A 21,034-nucleotide genomic window follows, 5' to 3' on the forward strand; every position below is an offset into this window, starting at 1 on the left:
AATTGGAGCACACAAGTAAATTCTCAGACAGTACATCAATTTAAACATTACTATGGCATATTGGAGTGCGAGTACATAATGTCGTATGCCACAACAGGCTCTGCCTCTGAAGGCCAGGGCCTATCAAACTAATCATTTCAAACAAGAAGTATTTCCTCCCCAAACTATGTTAAGACCAGATCCTTCAAGTCGTCATCTAAAGTCACTACTTCTATTATGCCAGTTCAAAATATTAATTTCAGTCCTTGCATTGAAGGTTATTTAAGGAAAAGCACCATAATTAGGAACAGTTAGTACAAACGTGAACTAAAACTGACTTTATTTGCATCATGAAAACTCCTACGAGCAGTGGGAGAGAAGAGGGAATAAGGGTTTCTATTCTTGATTGTCATCAAGTGACATTTGTTGGGAAATATGCATGTGCCAATGTCAGGCAAGAACAGGATTGGGCTCAGTAAGGATGTCCTCTACAGTTGAACAGCCTCCTAATACTCACCGTCTATGCTCACACATGAATAGCCCATTTGTGAGCTATGGCATAACTGCTGGGATCCAAGGTACCCCAGTGTCAGTAGTTTAAGTGAAGGGAGAGGAAAAACAGAAAATTGGCAAACGCACACTTAAAAACAACAGAAAATGCTGGAAACACTCAGCAGGCCAGGCAGCATCCGTGGACAGAGACATACAAGAGTTAACGTTTCAGGTTTGGGACCCTGATTTCACACCTAACTGGCCTAGCTCTCATTTTAAGATTCTCAACAACTTTCTCAGTATGTACCCTATAGAATCCCCTTTATCATTTTAAACACCTCAATTATATCACCCCTCAACCTTCTACACTCTGAATACAAGCCGCGTTTATGCAACCGGTCCTCAATTTCACCCTTTAAGCCCCAGTTTCATTCTGGTGAACCTGTGCTATATACCCCCTCAAAAGGCCAATATATCTTTCCTGAGGTGTGTGCCCAAAACTGAATGCAGTTCTCCAGATGGGGTCTGTCCAAGGCTCTCTACAATTGAAGCATCACTTCCTCACTTTTGAATTCCAATCCCCTTGAAATAAAGGCCAACATTCTATTAGCTTTTTGGATTATTTTTTGTAGCAGTGCACTAGCTTTTAATGATTTGTGCACATGGACACCTAAATCCCTTTGCTCTTCCAAAGCTTCTACTATCTCCCCATTAAGAAAATATTCCAATTTATCTTTCTCAGATCAAAAGTGGATGACCTCACAATTTCCAAAATTGAAGGCTATCTGCCCACTTACTTAGTCTGTCTTTGTCCCTTTGTAACTTCCTGCTCCCAGCTACACAACTAACTGTGCCTCCGAACTTGAGGGTTATCTACAAACATGGATATACAACTCCCAATCCCTTTATTCAAGACATTGCAAAAAGCCGAGGCCCCAGTACAACTCCCTGGGGAACAGTACTTCTCACATCCCGCTAATCAGAAAATGTTTCCTGATCTGTATCTGCAAGTGTTCCTCTGTATCCTACCCTACCTCCCTACATAACCCTCCATTCCCTTCTCCCTCATATGCGCATCTAACCACCCCTTAAATGCATCTATACTATTTGCTTTAACCACTCCCTGTGGTAGCGAGTTCCACATTCGCACCACTCTGGGTAAAAAGAAGTTTCTTCTGAATTCCCTATTTGATTTCTTGGTAACAATCTTATATTTGCTCTTCATCCCAAGTGGAAACATTCTCTGTATCTACTCTATCAAAACCTTTCATAATTTTAAAGACCTCAGTTAGGTCACCCCTAAGCCTTCTCTTTTCAAGTGAAGAGAGACCCAACCAGTTTATCCTTTCCTAATAATAGGTATACCCTTACATTTCTGGTATCATCCTTGTAAATCTTTTCTGCACCCTCTCCAGTGCCTCTATATCCTTTTTATAATATGGCAACTAGAGTTGTACACACTACTCCAAGTGTGGTCTAACCAAGGTTCGATACAAGTTTAGTATAACTTCACTACATTTCAATTCCATCCCTCTAGAAATAAAACCTAGTGCTTGGTTTGCCTCTTTGGCCTTAGTAACCTGTGTCGCTACTTTTAATGATTTGTGTATTTGTACTGAGATCCCTTTGCTCCCCATCTCCACCCTCCAAGTAATAAGTGATCTCCCTATTCATCCTCATGTAATACCTTTTTTTTTTATTCAATGAGGATGTCGCTGACAAGGCCAGCATTTATTGCCCATCCCTAATTGCCCTAGAGAAGGCGGTGGTGAGCCACCTTCTTGCACCGCTGCAGTCTGTGTGGTGAAGGTACTCCCACAGTGCTGTTACATATTGACTGGGCAAATCAAATTACCACTAATGATGTGGAGGATGAATTCTTGGAATGCATGCGAGAGGATTTCCTGGATCAGTATATGGAAGAATCAACCAGGGAACAGGCTATTCTGGATCTGGTACTGTGTAATGAGAAAGGGCTAAATCAATAATCTTGTGGTAAAGGGACCTTTAGGGACAAGTGACCATAATATGATTGAATTTTACATTAAGTTTGAGAATGATGTAGTCCAATCTGAAACTAAGGTCTTCAATCTAAACAGAGGAAACTACAAGGGTATGAGGGACAAGTTGGCCATGGTAGATTGGGAGACTACACTAAAAAGGTATGAAGGTGGACATACAAATTATGCATTATTTCCTTGAATGTTAGCCATTGTAACAAACATATTTTTCTCTAGGGCATAAAAACCCAAAAGGAAAAGTGATCCAACCATGGCTAACAAAAGAAATTAAAGCTAGTATTAAGTCAAAGGAGGAAGCTTATAAAGTTGCCAGAAAAAGCGGTCAGCCTGAGGATTGGGATCTTTTTAGAAATCAGCAAAGGGGGGGGACCAAGAAATTGATAAAGAAAGGAAAAATGGAATGAGCACAAACTAGCAAAAAATATAAAAACGGATTGTAAAAGCTTCTATAGGTATGTGAAAAGGAAAAGACTGGCGAAGGTAAATGTAGGTCCTTTACAGTCAGAGACGGGAGAATTTATAATGGGGAATGAGGAAATGGCAGAGAAATTAAATAAATACTTTGCTTCTGTCTTCACGGAGGAAGACACAAAAAACCTCCCAGAAATACGAGAAAACCAAGGGTGTGGCGAGAATGAGGAACTTAAAGAAATTATTATTAGTAAAAAAACAGTACTAGCAAAATTAATGGTACTAAAAGTCGATAAATCCCAAGGACCGGATGACCTACATCCTAGGGTTTTGAAAGAGGTGGCCATTGAGATAGTGGATGCATTGGTTGTCATCTTCCAAAATTTTATAGATTCTGGAATGGTTCCTGCAGATTGGAGGGTAGCAAATGTAACCCCGCTATTTAAGAAAGGAGGGAAAGAGAAAACGGGGAACTACAGACCTGTTAGCCTCACATTAGTTGGGAAAATGCTGGAATCTATTATAAAGGATGCAATAACTGGGCACAGAAACTAATAGCAAGATTGGGCAGAGTCAACATGGATTTATGAAAGGGAAATCCTGTTTAACAAACCTATTGGAGTTCTTTGAGGATGTATCTAGTGGAGTAGACAAAGGGAAACCGGTAGATGTGGTGTAACATGTATTTTCAGAAGGCCTTCGATAAGGTCCCACACAAGAGGTTGGTGAACAAAATTAGGGCACATGGAATTGGGGGCAATATACTAGCATGGATTAAGAATTGGTTAACAGACACAAAACAAAGAATAGGGATAAACGGGTCTTTTTCCAGGATGGCAGGCTGTGACTAGCAGGGTACCGCAAGGATCGGTGCTTGGGCCCCAGCTATTCACAATCTATATCAATGATTTGGATGAGGGGATATGTAACATTTCCAAATTTGCTAATGGTACAAAGCTAGGTGGCAGTGTCAGTTGCGAAAAGGATGTGAAGAGGCTTCAACGGGATCTCAACAGGCTCAGTGAGTGGGCGAGAACATGGCAGATGGAATATAATGTGGATAAATGTGAAGTTATCCACTTTGGTAGAAAAAACAGAAAGGCAGAGTATTTCCTAAATGGTGAAAGATTGGGGAATGCAGATGCTCAAAGGGACCTGGGTGTCCTTGTACATGAGTCACTGAAAGTGAATGTGCACGTGCAGCAAGCTATTAGGAAGGCAAATGATATGCTGGCCTTCATTACAAGAGGATTTGAATACAGGCATAAAGAAGTCTTACTCCAATTATATAGGCCTTGGTGAGACCACACCTGGAGTACTGTGTACAATTTTGGTCTCCTTACCAAAGGAAGGATATACTTGCCATAGAGGTAGTGCGACGAAGGTTCACGAGATTGATTCCTGGGATGGCGGGACTGTCGTACGAGAAGAGATTGAGTAAACTAGGTCTGTATTCTCTTGAATTCAGAAGAATGAGAGGGGATCTCATTGAAGCATACAAAGTTATTTCAGGGCTTGATAGGGTGAATGCTGGGAGAATGTTTCCCTTGGCTGTGGAATCTAGAACCAGGGGCCACAGCCTCAGGATAAAGGGTAGGCCATTCAGGACTGAGATGAGAAGACATTTCTTCAGAGGGTGGTGAATCTTTGGAATTCTCTACCCCAGAGGGCTGTGGAGGCTCAGTCACTGGTTATATTCAAAACAGAAGTTGATAGATTTCTGACTAGTAAGGGCATCAAGGGATATGGCGATAGGGCCGGTGAATGGAGTTGAGGCAGACGATCAGCCATGATCTCATTGAATGGCAGAGCAGGCTTGAAGGGCCTACTCCTGCTCCTATTTCTTATGTTCTTCTGTTAGGTAGGGAGTTCCAGGATTTTGACCCAGCGACGATGAAGGATCGATGATATACTTCTAAGTCAGGATGGTGTGTGACTTGGAGGTGGTGGTGTTTCCATGCGCCTGCTGCCCTTGTCCTTCTAGGTAGAAGGGGTCACGGGTTTGGGAGGTGCTGCCAAAGAAGCCTTGGCGAGTTGCTGCAGTGCATCTTGTAGATGGTACACACTGCAGCCACAGTACGCTGGTGGCGAAGGGCGTGAATGTTTAAGGTGGTGTTTAATGTTTAAATACTACCCTTATTTAAAAAGGGTAGTAGGCAGAAGGCTGGAAACTATAGACCTGTTAGCCTAACATCTGTGGTTGGTAAAATGTTAGAGTCCATTATTAAGGAGACAGTAACGGGACATTTGGATAAACATAATTTAATAGGGCAAACTCAGCATGGTTTCATGAAGGGGAAGTCATGTTTAACAAATTTGCTTGAGTTTTTTGAGGAAGTAACATACAGGGTGGATAAAGGGGAACCAGTGGACGTAGTGTATTTAGACTTCCAAAAGGCATTTGACAAGGTGCCACACAAAAGATTATTGCTCAAGATAAAAAATCACGGGATTGGGGGTAATATTCTGGCGTGGGTGGAGGATTGGCTCTCTAACAGAAAGCAGAGAGTTGGGATAAATGGTTCGTTCTCAGATTGGCAACCAGTAACTAGTGGTGTTCCGCAGGGGTCAGTGCTGGGTCCCCAACTCTTTACAATCTATATTAACGATTTGGAGGAGGGGACCGAGTGTAACATATCAAAGTTTGCAGATGATACAAAGATGGGAGGGAAAGTAGTGAGTGAGGAGGACATAAAAAACCTGCAAAGGGACATAGACAGGCTAAGTAAGTGGGCAGAGATTTGGCAGATGGAATACAATACTGGAAAGTGTGAGGTTATGCACTTTGGCAGGAAAAATCATAGAGCAAGTTATTATCTTAATGGCAAGAAACTGGAAAGTACTGTAGTACAAAGGGATCTGGGGGTCCTGGTGCACGAAACTCAAAAAGTTAGTATGCAGGTGCAGCAAGTGATTAAGAAGGCCAATGGAATGTTGGCTTTTATTGCTAGGGGGTTGGAATATAAAAACAGGGAGGTATTGCTGCAGTTGTACAAGGTATTGGTGAGGCCGCACCTGGAATACTGCATACAGTTTTGGTGTCCATACTTAAGAAAAGACATACTTGCTCTCGAGTCAGTACAAAGAAGGTTCACTCGGTTAATCCCGGGGATGAGGGGGTGGTCATATGAGGAGAGGTTGAGTAGATTGGGACTCTACTCATTGGAGTTCAGAAGAATGAGAGGCGATCTTATTGAAACATATAAGATTGTGAAGGGGCTTGATCGGGTGGATGCGGTGAGGATGTTCCCAATGATGGGTGAAACTAGAACTAGGGGGCATAATCTTAAAATAAGGGGCTGCTCATTCAAAACTGAGATGAGGAGAAACTTCTTCACTCAGAGGGTGGTAGGTTTGTGGAATTTGCTGCCCCAGAAAGCTGTGGAAGCTACATCATTAAATAAATTTAAAACAGAAATAGATAGTTTCCTAGAAGTAAAGGGAATAAAGGGTTACGGGGAGCGGGCAGGAAATTGGACATGAGTCTGGGTTCGGAATGGTCATGGCCCTGTGGGTAGTGGAGCGGGCCCAGGGGCCGTGTAGCCTTGTTCTGCTCCTACTGTGTTCTAATTCTGTTAGATTTCAGGAGATGGTTTTATTCCTGTTCCTGGCTGGGGTGGAGATCGCCTTTACAGAAGGTAAGTACTGTAGAAAATATAGGGACAGAGTGATCTCCTGGAAGAATTTCGATCGCCTAGATGGGTCGGAGAGGAATTTCCCAGATTTTTTTCTCCCAAATTGGCCATTGGGTCTTTATCTGGTTTTTCGCCTCTCCCGGGAGATCACATGGGTTCGGGTGGATGCAGAGTGATAGAAGATTTGAGGTTAGGATCAGATCAGCCATGATCTTATTGAATGGTGGAGCAGGCTCGAGGGGCCGATTGGCCTACTCCTGCTCCTATTTCTTATGTTCTTATGTTCTTATGGGGTGCCAATCAAGCAAGCTGCTTTGTCCTGGATGGTGTCGAGCTTCTTGAGTGTTGTTGGAGCTGCACTCATCCAGGCAAGTGGAGAGTTTTCCTTCACACTCCTTACTTGTGCCTTGTAGATGGTGGAAAGGCTTTGTGGAGTCAGGAGCTGAGACACTCGCCACAGAATACCTAGCCTCTGACCTGCTCTTGTTGTCACAGTATTTATGTGGCTGGTCCAGTTAAGTTTCTGGTCAATGGTGACCCCCCAGGATATTGATGGTGCGGGATTCAGCGATGGTAATACCATTGAATGCGAAGGGAAGGTAGTTAGACACTTGCTTGTTGGAGATAGTCATTGCCTGGCCCTTCTGTGGCACGAATGTTACCTGCCACTTATCAGCCCAAGCCAGAACGTCGTCCAGGTCTTGCTGCATGCGGGCATGGATTGCTTCATTATCTGAGGAGTTGTGAATGGCACTGAACACTGTGCAGTCATCAGCGAACATCCCCATTTCTGACCTTATGTTGGAGGGAAGGTCATTGACGAAGCAGCTGAAGATGGTTGGGCCTAGGACACTGCCCCGAGGAACTCCTGCAGCGATGTCCTGGGGCTGTGATGATTGACCTTCAACCACCACAACCATCTTCCTTTGTGCCACGTATGACTCCAACCAGTGGAGCGTTTCCCCCCCCCCCCCCCCCCGATTCCCAATGGCTTCAGTTTAACTTGGTCTCCTTGATGCCACACTTGGTCAAATGCTGCCTTGATGTCAAGGGCAGTCAGTCACTCTCACCTCACCAATTCAGCTCCTTTGTCCATGTTTGGACCAAGGCTGTAAGTGGTCAGGAGCCGAATGGTCTTGGCGGAACCCAAACTGGGCATCAGGTTGTTGGTGAGTAAGTGCCGCTTGATAGCTCTTTCGATGACACCTTCCATCACTTTGCTGATGACTGAGAGTAGACTGACGGGCGGTAATTGGCCAGGTTGTATTTGTCCTGCTTTTTGTGGACAGGGCATAGCTGGGCAGTTTTCCACATTGTCGGATAGATGCCAGTGTTGTAGCTGTACTGGAACAGCTTGGCTAGAGGCGCGGCTAGTTCTGGAGCAGGTCCTCAGCACGATAACCGGATGTTGTCGGGGCCGATAGCCTTTGCTGTATCCAGTGTGCTCAGCCGTTTCTTGATATCACTTGTAGTGAATCGAATTGGCTGAAGTCTGGCTTCTGTGACGGTGGGGACCTCAGGAGTAGGCCGATATGGATCATCCACTCGGCACTTCTGGCTGAAGATGTTTACAAACGCTTCAGCCTTGTCTTTTGCATTCACGTGCTGGGCTCCACCATCATTGAGGATGGGGATATTCATAGAGCTTCCTCCTCCTGTTAGTTGTTTAATGGTCCACCACCATTGTCCACGACTGGATATGGTAGGACTGCAGAGCTTTGATCTGATCCGTTGATTGTGGGATTGCTTAGCCTGGTCCATAGCATGCTGCTTCCGCTTTTTAGCATGCATGTAGTCCGGTGTTGCAGCTTCCCCAGGTTGGCACCTCATTTTTAGGTACGCCTGGTGCTGCTCCTGGCATGTTCTTCTACATTCCTTATTGAACCAGGGTTGGTCCCCTGGCTTGATGGTAATGGTAGAGTGAGGGATATGCCGGACCATGAGGTTACAGATTGTGGTGGAATACAATTCTGCTGCTGCTGATGGCCCACAGCGCCTCATGGATGCGCAGTTTTGAGCTGCTAGATCTGTTCTGAATCTATCCCATTTAGCATGGTGGTAGTGCCACACAACACGATGGAGGGTGTCCTCAGTGTGAAGACGGGACTTCGTCTCCACAAAGACTGTGCGGTGGTCACTGCTACCAACACGGTCATGGACAGATATATCTGCAACATGTAGATTGGTGAGGACGAGGTCAAGTAGGTTTTTTCGTATTGGCTCTCACTACCTGTCGCAGGCCCAGAGTAGTAGTTATGTCCTTCAGGACTCGGCCAGCTTGGTCAGTAGTGGTGCTACTGAGCCACTCTTGGTGATGGACATTGAAGTCCCCCACCCAGAGTACATTCTGTGCCCTTGCTACTCCCAGTGCTTCTTCCAAGTGGTGTTCAACATGGAGGAGTACCGATTCATCAGCTGAGGAAGTAGGTGGTAATCAGCAGGAGGTTTCCTTGCCCAATCTTGACCTGAAATCATGAGACTTCATGGGGTCCGGAGTCAACGTTGAGGACTCCCAGGGCCACTCCTTCCTGACTGTATACCACTGTGCCGTCACCCCTGGTGGGTTTGTCCTGCTGCTGGGACAGGACATACCCAGGGATGGTGGAGGAGGAGTTTGGGACTGAAAGGTATGATTGTGAGTATGACTGTGTCAGGCTTTTGCTCGACTAGTTTGTGGGTGTGGTAAACCACTGTAGTTCACTGTGTTCACTGTTGTTGTTGTTGTTGTTGTTGTCGTTCACTCTTGTTTCACTGTTGTGCCTGACTATGCCTCAGCTGACTCCGCCCCTGGGCTACCGAGTATAAGAGCGGCCGCATGGCAGCTCCTGGCATTCGGTCGTCCACTAGAGGCATAGTCCTGATCTGTCTGAAGTGCAATTCAGTAGTTAATAAAAGCCTGTTGTTCTGAACTCTGCCTAGCCTTTTATTAGAATTGATAGCGCATCAATTTTATTAACTACTAAAAAAAAAAAAAAAAAAAAAACGATGCTGCAGATTCTTAAGATCAAGTGCCTGGAACTCGACCCGCAAGAACCGGACTCGACTGCTAAGTTCTCGCACTGGCTGCACTGTTTTGAGTCCTTTCTGACTGCATCCGGCGAGACCGTCGCCGCCGATGCCGACAAGCTCAGGGTGCTGAACTCTAAAGTAAACCACCGAGCTTTTGCCCTTATCCGGGACGCTACGAGCTACCAGGGGGCTATCGACATCTTGAAGGAGCAATACGCACGCCCGGTCAACTATGTTTACGCAAGACATCTCCTGGGGTCTCGCAAACAACAGCCCGGGGAACCCACAGAAGCATACATACGGGCGCTGAAGGAACTCGGCCGAGCCTGCGAATGCAAGCAAGTAACAGCCACGGAACATACGGAGGAGCTCATCCGGGACGCCCTCGTGGCGGGCCTCAGGTCCACTCACACACGGCAGCGACTGCTGGAAAGTAGCGAGCTCGACCTGAAGAAGGCGATTTCACTCACCCTCTCGTTGGACGTAGCCCACCGGAACATGGAGGCCTACTCCCCGGACCGCGCGGCCGCCTCATGGATGCCGCAGCCGCCGCCACCTTGGGACGCAGCGCCGCCACGGGCCCTGGCCTCAACTGCTGCAGCGATGTCCCGCCCGAGCCAGAAATGTTATTTCTGTGGCCAAACCAAACACCCCAGGGCGCGCTGCCCGGCGAAAAACGCGGTCTGCTCTGCCTGCGGTAAGAAGGGACACTACGCTGGCGTCTGCAGAAGCCAGAAGACCCCTACCTCCAGCAGCGCCGCGTGCGATTCGTGGAAGCGGCCATCTTGCCTCCCTCCAGCCTCGTGGGGATCGGGATCGTCATGGGCGCCGCCATTTTGTCCTTCCTCTCCGACGCCGCCATCTTGTCTGCCATTCTGCCAACGGGCCCCCGACTCACCCACCGCCGCCTCACCGGGGTTCTACAGCGACGCTACCGACTCCACAGCGGCCTCCATCACGCTGGATCAATCCAGACCCCATCAGCTAGCCAGGTCCACGATGGACATCCAGGTAAATGGCCGCGCCACAACTTGCCTTTTTGATTCCGGGAGCACGGAGAGCTTCATACACCCTGATACAGTACGGCGCTATTCTCTCTCGGTCCGGCCAACGCGCCATCGGATCTCCATGGCCTCGAAATCCCACTCAGCAGACGTCGGCGGCTACTGCGTAGTGACCCTCTCGGTGAAGGGCTCCGTATATAAAAATGTAAAGCTATTCGTCCTGCCACATCTCTGCGCTGCCGTTCTACTGGGGTTGGACTTTCATTGTCACTTTAAGAGTGTCACCTTGACATACGGTGGACCTCTTCCCCCACTCACTGTCTGCAACCAGCAGTTTTTAAATTGCCCGCCACGCCCCACCTGTAGTCTCTCCACCCTCAAAATCACCCCCCCCCCCCCCTGTTCGCCAACCTCACCCGCGACTGCAAGCCTATCGCCACAAAGAGCAGGCGATACAGCACCGGGGACAGATCCTTCATAAGATCTGAGGTGACGCAGCTCCTGAAAGAGGGGATTATTGAGGATAGTACCAGCCCCTGGCGAGCCCAGGTGGTAGTCGTTAAGACTGGCAACAAGCAGCGCTTAGTCATCGACTACAGCCAGACTATCAACAAGTACACCCAGTTGGACGCATACCCCCTCCCCCGCATAGCCGACATGGTTAACAAGATAGCGCAATACCGCGTTTTCTCGACCATTGACCTCAAGGCAGCATACCACCAAATCCCTATCCGCCCTGAGGACCGCCAGTACACAGCTTTCGAGGCAAACGGCCGCCTTTTTCACTTCCTCAGGGTTCCTTTTGGCGTCACCAACGGTGTCTCCGTCTTCCAGAGGGAGATGGACCGGATGGTCGACGAGAATGCGTTACAGGCCACGTTTCCCTACCTAGACAACGTGACCATCTGCGGCCATGACCTGCAGGACCATGACGTCAATCTTGATAAGTTCCTCCGCACGGCCCAACTCCTAAACCTCACGTACAACAAGGAAAAGTGCATATTCCGCACAGCCCGCCTCGCTATCCTTGGTTGCGTGGTGAAACACGGAGTCATCAGTCCTGACCCTGACCGGATGCGCCCGTTGATGGAACTTCCCCTGCCCCACTGTCTCAAGGCCCTCAAAAGGTGCCTGGGCTTCTTTTCCTATTACGCCCAGTGGGTCCCTCATTATGCGGACAAAGCCCGTCCACTTATCAAGTCCACTTCCTTCCCCCTGACGGCGGAGGCCCACTTAGCCTTTCACCGTATAAAAGATGACATTGCCAAGGCCACCATGCACTCGGTAGACGAGTCCATCCCCTTCCAGGTGGAGAGCGATGCATCCGACTTCGCCCTGGCCGCTACCCTTAACCAGGCGGGAAGACCCGTGGCCTTCTTTTCACGAACCCTCCAAAGGCTCCAAACTCAGACACTCCTCTGTGGAAAAAGAGGCCCAGGCCATTGTGGAGGCGGTGCGCCACTGGCGGCACTACCTGGCTGGAAAACGATTTACCCTGCTTACTGACCAGCGTTCAGTTGCTTTCATGTTCAACAACAAGCAGAGGGGTAAAATCAAAAATGACAAGATTTTGAGGTGGAGAATCGAACTTTCCACCTACAATTACGAGATCTTGTACCGGCCAGGGAAACTCAACGAACCCTCAGACGCTCTATCGCGAGGCACATGCGCCACCGCGCAGATCGATAGACTACGGGGCCTCCACAACGACCTCTGCCACCCGGGGGTCACCAGGTTCTTCCATTTCATTAAGGGCCGCAACCTGCCTTACTCCATCGAGGAGGTCAGGACCATGACCAGGAGCTGCCCAGTCTGTGCAGAGTGCAAGCCGCGCTTCTATAGGCCTGACAGAGCAAACCTGATCAAGGCCACCCGCCCTTTTGAGCGCCTGAGTATCGACTTTAAAGGGCCCCTCCCCTCCTCTGACCGCAATGTGTACTTCCTCAACATAGTTGATGAGTACTCCCGTTTCCCTTTTGCCATCCCCTGCCCGGACACGACCACTGCTACGGTCATTAAATGCCTGCACAACCTCTTTGCTCTGTTCGGTTTTCCCAGCTATATTCATAGCGACCGGGGCTCGTCCTTCATGAGCGACGAACTCCGTCAGTACCTGCTCATGAGAGGTATTGCCTCAAGCCGGACCACCAGCTACAACCCCCGGGGGAACGGACAGGTTGAAAGAGAGAACGCGACGGTCTGGAAGGCGGCCCTCCTAGCCTTAAAATCTAGGGGCCTTCCGACCTCCCGTTGGCAGGATGTCCTACCCGATGCGCTCCACTCCATCCGGTCACTGCTGTGTACAGCCACCAACGCAACCCCCCATGAGCGAATGTTTGTTTTTCCCCGGAGGTCCACATCCGGTAACTCACTACCACACTGGCTGACGTCCCCAGGGCCCGTCCTGCTGAGGAAGCATGTAAGGTCCCACAAAACGGCTCCCCTGGTAGAGAAGGTTCACCTCCTCCATGCCAACCCCCAGTACGCCTACGTGGCATACCCGGACGGGCGGGAGGACACAGTCTCCATTAGAGATCTGGCACCCTCGGGGTCCACTGACCCGCCACCATTGCCCCCCACCACAACCCCCTCCGACACGGCCCAAAATTCAGTAGACCCAATTCTCACCCCTGTCCATTCCACCCCAGTAGACGGCATGCCGCGCCCCCAGGACCAGCCGGAGCCCACTCGCCCACCCAACACCAAAGGGGACGATACGCCGGTGCTGGACCCCGCTCAAGACGCGTCGTGGGAAGCTGTACCATCGCAACCGTCGCCACGAAGATCTCGATGGCAAACGAGGCCGCCCGACAGACTCGCCTACTCGAACTTTTGATACACTTCACCCCGCCGGACTTAATTTTAAACGAGGGGTGAATGTGGTAAACCACTGTAGTTCACTGTTGTTGTTGTTGTTGTCGTCGTTCACTCTTGTTTCACTGTTGTGCCTGACTATGCCTCAGCTGACTCCGCCCCTGGGCTACCGAGTATAAGAGCGGCCGCATGGCAGCTCCTGGCATTCGGTCGTCCACTAGAGGCATAGTCCTGATCTGTCTGAAGTGCAATTCAGTAGTTAATAAAAGCCTGTTGTTCTGAACTCTGCCTAGCCTTTTATTAGAATTGATAGCGCATCAGTGGGACAGCTCTCCCAATTTTGGCACAAGTCCCCAGATGTTGGTGAGGAGGACTTTGCAGGTTGGACTGGGCTGGGTGTGCCGTTGCCGTGTCCGTAGCCGGTGGCCGAGGTTGATGCCGGGTGGTCCGTCCAGTTTCATTCTTTTTATTGTTTTTCGTCGCGGTTTGTTCCAACTGAGTGACTTGCTAGGCCATTTCAGAGGGCAGTTAAGAGTCAACTACATTGCTGTGGGTCTGGAGTCACATATAGGCCAGACCAGGTAAGGACGGCAGATTTCCTTCCCTAAAAGGACATTAGTAAACAGATGGGTTTTTACGACAATCCGATAGTTTCATGGTTACCATTATGGATACTAGTAATTATTCCAGGTTTATTTAATTAACTGAATTTAAATTCACCAGCTACCATGGTGGGATTTGAACTCATGTCTCTGGATCATTAGTTCAGGCCTCTGGATTACTCACCCAGTGACATTACTACTACGCTACCGTTCCCTAATTTGGCAGTTATATGCCCATTCTGCAAGTTTATTAATGTCTTCCTGTAATTTGTTGCAGTCCTCCTCAGTATTGACTATCCCCCCCACAATTTGGTGTCAACCGCAAATTTAGAAATTGTGTTTTTGATTCCAAAGTCTAAATCGTTAATATAAATTGTGAACAGTGGTCCCAGCACTAATCCTTGTGGAACACCGCTTCCCACCTTCTGCCGCTCTGAATAGCTACCCTTTACCCCATCTCTCTGTCTTGAAGTCAGCTAGCTATCCATACTGCTACTTGCCCCTGACTGCATTCTCTGACCTTATTCATTAGTCTGTTAAGTGGTACCTTATCAAAGGTCTTTTGAAAATCTAGATAAATTACCTCTACTGCATCACCCTTGTCTATTCTGTTACCTCTTCAAAAAATTCAATGAGGTTGGTCAACCTTTTGAAATCCATGCTGACTATTCATTTTTATATTTTTGTTTTCTAGATGTTGTTCTATTTTCTCCTTTAGTAGGGATTCCATTATTTTTTCCTACCGCCAATGTTAAACTGACTGGTCTATAGTTCCCTGGGCATGTTCTGATTGATTTAATCCCAAAAATCTACAAACCAGAATTTATTCATCTAAAGATTCAACATTTGGTGAATGATTTGGGCCTAAAAGGTGATATTTTATGGGCCTAAAATGACATTTTATACTTTTCAGATTGATGAAAGGGATGATGCACTATTGCCTCCGATCCCTGGAGTTTTAAATGATGCCTCATTGTTTCAATCAATGGGGTCAACCTAGGTGTCAGCTGTGGCTCGGAGGTAGCAATCTCACCTCAGCATCAGATAATGGTGGGTTCAAGTCCAACTACAGAGACTTGAGCACAAAATCTAGGCCGACACTCCAGTGCATTACTGAGGGAGTGCTGCACTGTTGCAGGTGCCATCTTTCAGATGAGACGTTAAACCGAAGCCCTGTCTGCCTTCTCAGGTGGACAAAAGATCAAACAGCACTATTTTGAAGAAGAGCAGGGGAGTTCTCTCCAGTGTCCTAGTCAATATGTACCCCTCAACCAACATCACCAAGAACAGATTACCTGGTCACTGCGGATTGTGGAACCTTGCTGTGTGTAACTTGGCTGCCATGTTTCCTACATTAGAACAGTGACTATACTTCAAAAGTACTTCATTGGCTGTAAAGTGCTTTGGGATTTCCGGAGGTCATGAAAAGCGCTATAAAAATGCATGTTTTACTTAAAATGAATCCTATTGCTGCACAATCTGGGACCGGAGTCTCATACAGATGGCTCAATTAGGAAACTTCCTGGAAACAACAGATTCAAGAACCTGCCAACAAGCTGCAACGATGCTTCTGGCCTACACAAATTTAGAAACAGGAGAAGTATCATATGGCTTAAGGACCTGTTTTGAACTGCAACTCTCAAGATTAGAGGCTTTCATTTCAACAAACACACCAAGATTAAGTTGAACTTGGAGAGTTTGCAAAAATTCCTTCTGCAACAAACATCAACATTTTTAGGGTGAAGAGGTAGGTATTCCAGAGGGGAAAAAAAAGGTTTCTGACCATGACTTTTATGCACTACAGAATGACAGAAATTATAAAGATCATATTCATAACTGCAAATGAAGTAAAATTCTGGGGATTAGACAGCTACCCATAAGCTAAGTGGATGATAAATAAGTGAAGAACAGAATTATTTTAAAATAGAGTGTACTGTTTGGATCACTGTATAAGTTATATACATAAGAAGTAGAAGCAGGAGTAGGCCATACAGCCCCTCGGGCCTGCTCCGCCATTCAATAGGGTCATGGCTGATCCGAACCTAGACTCACGTCCACTTCCCTGCCCGCTCCCCGTAACCCCTAATTCCCATATCTGCTAGGAAACTGTCTTATCTCCGTTTTAAATTTATTTAATGTCGCAGCTTCCACAGCTCTCTGAGGTAGCAAATTCCATAGATTTACTACCCTCTGAGTGAAGAAGTTTCTCCTCATCTCAGTTTTGAAAGGGCAGCCCCTTATTCTAAGGTTATGCCCCCTAGTTCTAGTCTCACCCATCAGTGGAAACATCCTCACCGCATCCACCCGATCAAGCCCCCTCACAATCTTATATGTTTCGATAAGATCGCCTCTCATTCTTCTGAATTCCAATGAGTAGAGGCCCAACCTACTCAACCTTTCCTCATAAGTCAACCCCCTCATCTTCGGAATCAACCGAGTGAACCTCCTCTGAACTGCCTCGAGAGCAAGTATATCCTTTCTTAAATATGGAAACCAAAACTGTACGCAGTATTCCAGGTGTGGCCTCACCAGTACCCTGTATAACTGCAGCAAGACTTCCTTGCTTTTATACTCCAACCCCCTTGCAATAAAAGCCAAGATTCCATTGGCCTTCCTGATCACCTGCTGTACCTGCATACTAACCTTCTGTGTTTCATGCACCAGGACCCCCAGATCCCTTTGTACTGTAGCACTTTGCAGTTTCTTTCCATTTAGATAATAACTTGCTCTTTGATTTTTTTCTGCCAAAGTGCATAACCTCACACTTTCCAACATTATATTCCATCTACCAAATTTCTGCCCACTCACTTAGCCTGTCTATGTCCTTTTGCAGGTTTTTTTTATGTCCTCCTCACTCACTGCTTTCCCTCCCATCTTTGTATCGTCGGTAAACTTGGATACATTGCACTCGGTCCCTTTCTCCAAATCATGAATATAGATTGTAAAGAGTTGGGGTCCCAGCACTGACCCTTGTGGAACACCACTAGTCACTGGTTGTCAACCCGAGAATGAACCATTTATCTCAACTCTGTTAGATAGCCAATCTTCCACCCATGCCAGTATATTACCCCCAATCCCGTGATTTTTTATCTTGATCAGTAATCTTTTGCGTGGCACCTTGTCAAATGCCTTTTGGAAGTCCAAATACACCACATCCACTGGTTCCCCTTTATCCACCCTGTATGTTACGTCCTCAAAGAATTCGAGCAAATTTGTCAAACATGACTTCCCCTTCATAAAACTATGCTGACTCTGTCTGATTAGATTATGCTTATCCAAATGTCCTGTTACTGCTTCCTTAATAATGGACTCCAACATTTTACCAACCACAGATGTTAGGCTAACTGGTCTATAGTTTCCAGCCTTTTGTCCACTTCCCTTTTTAAATAAGGGCGTTACATTAGCAGTTTTCCAATCTGCTGTGACCTTTCCTGAATCCAGGGAGTTTTGGAAAATTACCACTAATGCATCCACAATCCCTACCGCTACTTCTCTCAAGACCCTAGGATGTAAGCCATCAGGTCCAGGGGATTTATCCGCCTGAAGTCCCATTATCTTACCGAGTACTACCTCCTTAGTGATTTTAATCGTGTTTAACTCCTCCTCCCCTATAGCCCCGTTTGTCCAGTGTTGGGATATTTTTAGTGTCCTCTAAAGACTAATAAAAAATATTTGTTCAGCATTTTTGCCATCTCCATGTTCCCCACCACTAATTTCCCGGTCTCGTTCTCTAAGGGACCAACATTCACTTTAGCCACCCTTTTTCTTTTTATATAACTGTAGAAACTGTAGAAACTCTTGCTATCTGTTTTTATATTTTTCGCTAGTTTACTTTCATAATCTATCTTCCCTTTCTTAATTAATCTTTTAGTTATTCTTTGCTGGCTTTTAAATGCTTCCCAATCTTCTAACCTCCCACTAGATTTGGATACACAGTTTTGCAGGTCACAAAAGCCGCTATGCATCATAGCATACACCATCAACCACGATAATGGTTAGCTGCTGCATAATGACATCTCTGATGGAAGGATTGTGAAATTATCCTGAAGTTTTGACTGATACTTCAGTTTACCAGAAGTGTTAGTAAATTGCATTGGAACAAAGAACAGGTTTTTATATTTTTGACCTTCAACCAGCATATATCCCAGATCATTGGGGGGGGGGGGGGGGGGGGGGCGGGGATTTTAACCCCCAAAAATAGGCAGGTTTGAGTCAAATGGGAGGTTAAAGTGTTAAAAGTCTGAATCCCGACCCCCAACCTGCCCACTTCTGGTTTTAACGGAGGCTGGGTGGGGTGGGGGGGGCAACCAACCCGCTCCCAGGAGGCAGGTTGGCGCTTTAACTATGATAATGAGGCTGTAAGCCTCAGATTTAACCTGTTTTGCATGTTTAACTGTGGCCAGCTGGGGTTCCTGGGCCTCAGGAATCCCAGCAGCTGCAACGAAGCAAGGACAGCCTCAGAGAACACTCCTTGTGGGCTGGAGGAGCAGGAATGCTGCCCCCCCCCCCCCCCCACCCCCGTGGTCAGGGACCAGACCCCACCCCTGCTCAGGGTCAGGGATCAGCCCTAGCCAGGGCTGCAGCGTGCGGGGGGGACCCGGATGCTTGGGTTTCACAAGCACTACCGGGTCTCCCCCTCCTAACAAAAGTTAAAATTCCCCCATAATTTCACCAGTTACACTTCATCCAGCAAACATGTCATAATTAAGATTAACATAAAATTATCAATTTATAAGCCAGCAGAAAAAGATTTCTTGGTAAAATACCTGCTTGTTTTTATACTTTTTCAAATAGCGAGGAGACACAAGACACTCTGGATTGATGTCTGTTGAGTTCTGGTCTGGAATAACCTGTGGGTCAGGGTTTAAATGTTGCATCTTCAAAAACGATAGGATATTCTGCACCTCAAGACTGTATGAGCTGTCTGCCATCGTCTTGCCCTTTGATGCTAGTCTGCAGGCTGCCATCCACTGTGCATATTGCTTTTCCTAATAAAAAAAGGGATAAAAGTTAAATTCAAAAGGAAAGTATTTTACCCCTCACAAAAATAATTTTTAGCTGTTCACTTGAATTTCAATATTTATCAACAAACGCTCTTTTGTCAGGCATTATCAGGCATCAGGCCATAGTCAGGTTTTACATCTCAATTCATGGAGGCACCCTTCAGTCAGGCTTGCAGCTAATTAAGGCATAAAGAATTGCAAGATATTTACAGCAATGCCATGTTCATATTTTTAAACACCAAGTAGAAAAGCTATGAAGAAGTCTCCATTAGCGTCAGTCTCAAAGTGGACGACAGTTTTCAATCACCATGTACAACTGATTTATATGGTTCTCACAAATGAGCGAAGGATTAAATTACTCTTGCGCGTTAACTTGCTTTAAAGTTCTTAATTTGTGAACACGTAATCATGTTACAAGGTCCCACAAGGGCATCAAACAGAACACAGGCCAGAGACTGGGGCAGGAGAAACAGAAGAGACAGATGGGGACACAGTGATGAACATGATCACTTTATTCAAGTGCTTTTCACTGTTGTGGATCATGTTCCATAAGTTTGTAATCAGGCCCACTGGTTAATTATGATCCAGTAAGTCAAATGCTACTTCTATTACGTGGGATTTTCCAGAATGTTTGGGATTGTGTTTGGTGAGTCTGTCCATTTTTCAAATGATGCTTGCAATCCACTGATCGTCGTGATTAACCACTGACAGATACTTCACTTGCATCGTATTTCACTTTGAAAAGTAGGAGAAGAGGACAACAGTGACACCGGAATACTGAATTGAGGGAGAAGGGAAAACATTTTTGTTTTGCGGGGTTACAAATTAAAACTTTTTTTTTTGCAATCCACTGATGTATTCAAGGTTCAAATGAGTCTTTAAAAAAAATTACATTAACATTCATGTCAGTGTATACAAAGAGTGTCTGGACCAAGTAGGATACAATTGGTAAGCATATATTTAAGTTACATATTTATTCAATATTTCACTAACTAAAGCAGTCACAATCACAAAGACACATTGGAAATAAAACAGAAACTAGGTGATTTTAAAACTAGAAATTATTTTCCAGAATCTAACCAGAATTTAAGGAACAGGATTTGTGTTGACTTAGGATTAGAGTTCATTTGTATTTTCTTCCTGGCTATATGGTTCACATTACATGAATGTAAATGTTATTCATAGCAGTTTCTTTTGGATTCAGAACAGATGATAAACTTAAGATTAGTACTTACATTATCACAACGGAGCCAGATTTCATTCATCCCCTCTGCCACTGGTATCAATAACTTGATATTGAATTTTTGGCCAGATATGTTTACATCAGGGGTCACCTCACAACCTGTTGCATCAAATTATAGCATAAATCACCAGTAGCTTCATCCTCAAAAACATGGCTTACTTTTGAAACATGTAACTTATAGCTTCACTAGCTGTAGGGAGCCGAGGACCAATCAATCCATCAGCTCGGAACAAAATCCAACTGAATATTTTAAAGTGATTATTGCCCAGTTTAATATCAGATCCAGAGCAGTAATTCAGGTCTCACCATTCAAACAAACCTCTTGCAGATTTCTTAAATCCCATTTATTCTTAACCCAGGAGAGTAAATAAAATTCTGTCCCAAATGTTCATAACCTGATCTTCTAGATAGAGTCCCTTCCCCAATGAACTAGCTGAATGCCAGTTCTGCTCCTGACGAGCTAAACTGTAGGTAAAAAGAACACTTGAATGTATGGGTACATTGTGATGGTAGGGAAGAACAGGAACAACTTTCACTTATACAGCACTTTTAACATAGAAACACATTCCAAGACATTTCAGAGGTGCAAGGAAAAAATAGACACTGAGCCAAAGGAGATATTGAGACGGGTGCCCAAAGGCTTGGTCAGAGGTGTGACTTTCAAGGAAGGTGGAGAGGCCGAGGGCTTTACTTGCGGAATTAGAGTGTGGGCCCTAGGCGGCTGAGGATACAACCGTCAATGGTGGAGTTAAGGGAATGGAGCATTGGGGGCAAGTGGTTTGCAGTCCTCAAGGTGGTTACAGAAATGGGGAAGGGGTGTG

At 46.2% G+C, this 21,034-nt stretch overlaps 1 protein-coding gene across 7 annotated transcripts in view; it reads right to left on the reverse strand.

Annotated features, from left to right (window-relative positions):
- The window catches only part of fermt2 (FERM domain containing kindlin 2), a 153,320-nt gene that overhangs the window by 22,414 nt on the left and 109,872 nt on the right, over window positions 1–21,034 (reverse strand). For 6 of the 7 annotated variants that reach the window (XM_086003197.1, XM_086003200.1, XM_086003199.1 and 3 more), the window contains 2 exons: window positions 20,206–20,312; window positions 18,734–18,955 (listed from right to left, as the gene is read on the reverse strand). In XM_086003197.1, the coding sequence (XP_085859323.1) occupies window positions 18,734–18,955; window positions 20,206–20,312 (329 nt within the window). Of the gene's footprint in view, window positions 1–13,638; window positions 13,970–18,733; window positions 18,956–20,205; window positions 20,313–21,034 lie in introns of those variants that run through there. The other variant, XM_086003201.1, reaches the window with a different exon arrangement.

Source organism: Somniosus microcephalus, chromosome 12, assembly GCF_052327205.1.
Source record: "Somniosus microcephalus isolate GS21.2 chromosome 12, FLI_Smic_1.0, whole genome shotgun sequence".
NCBI lineage: Eukaryota > Metazoa > Chordata > Chondrichthyes > Squaliformes > Somniosidae > Somniosus > Somniosus microcephalus.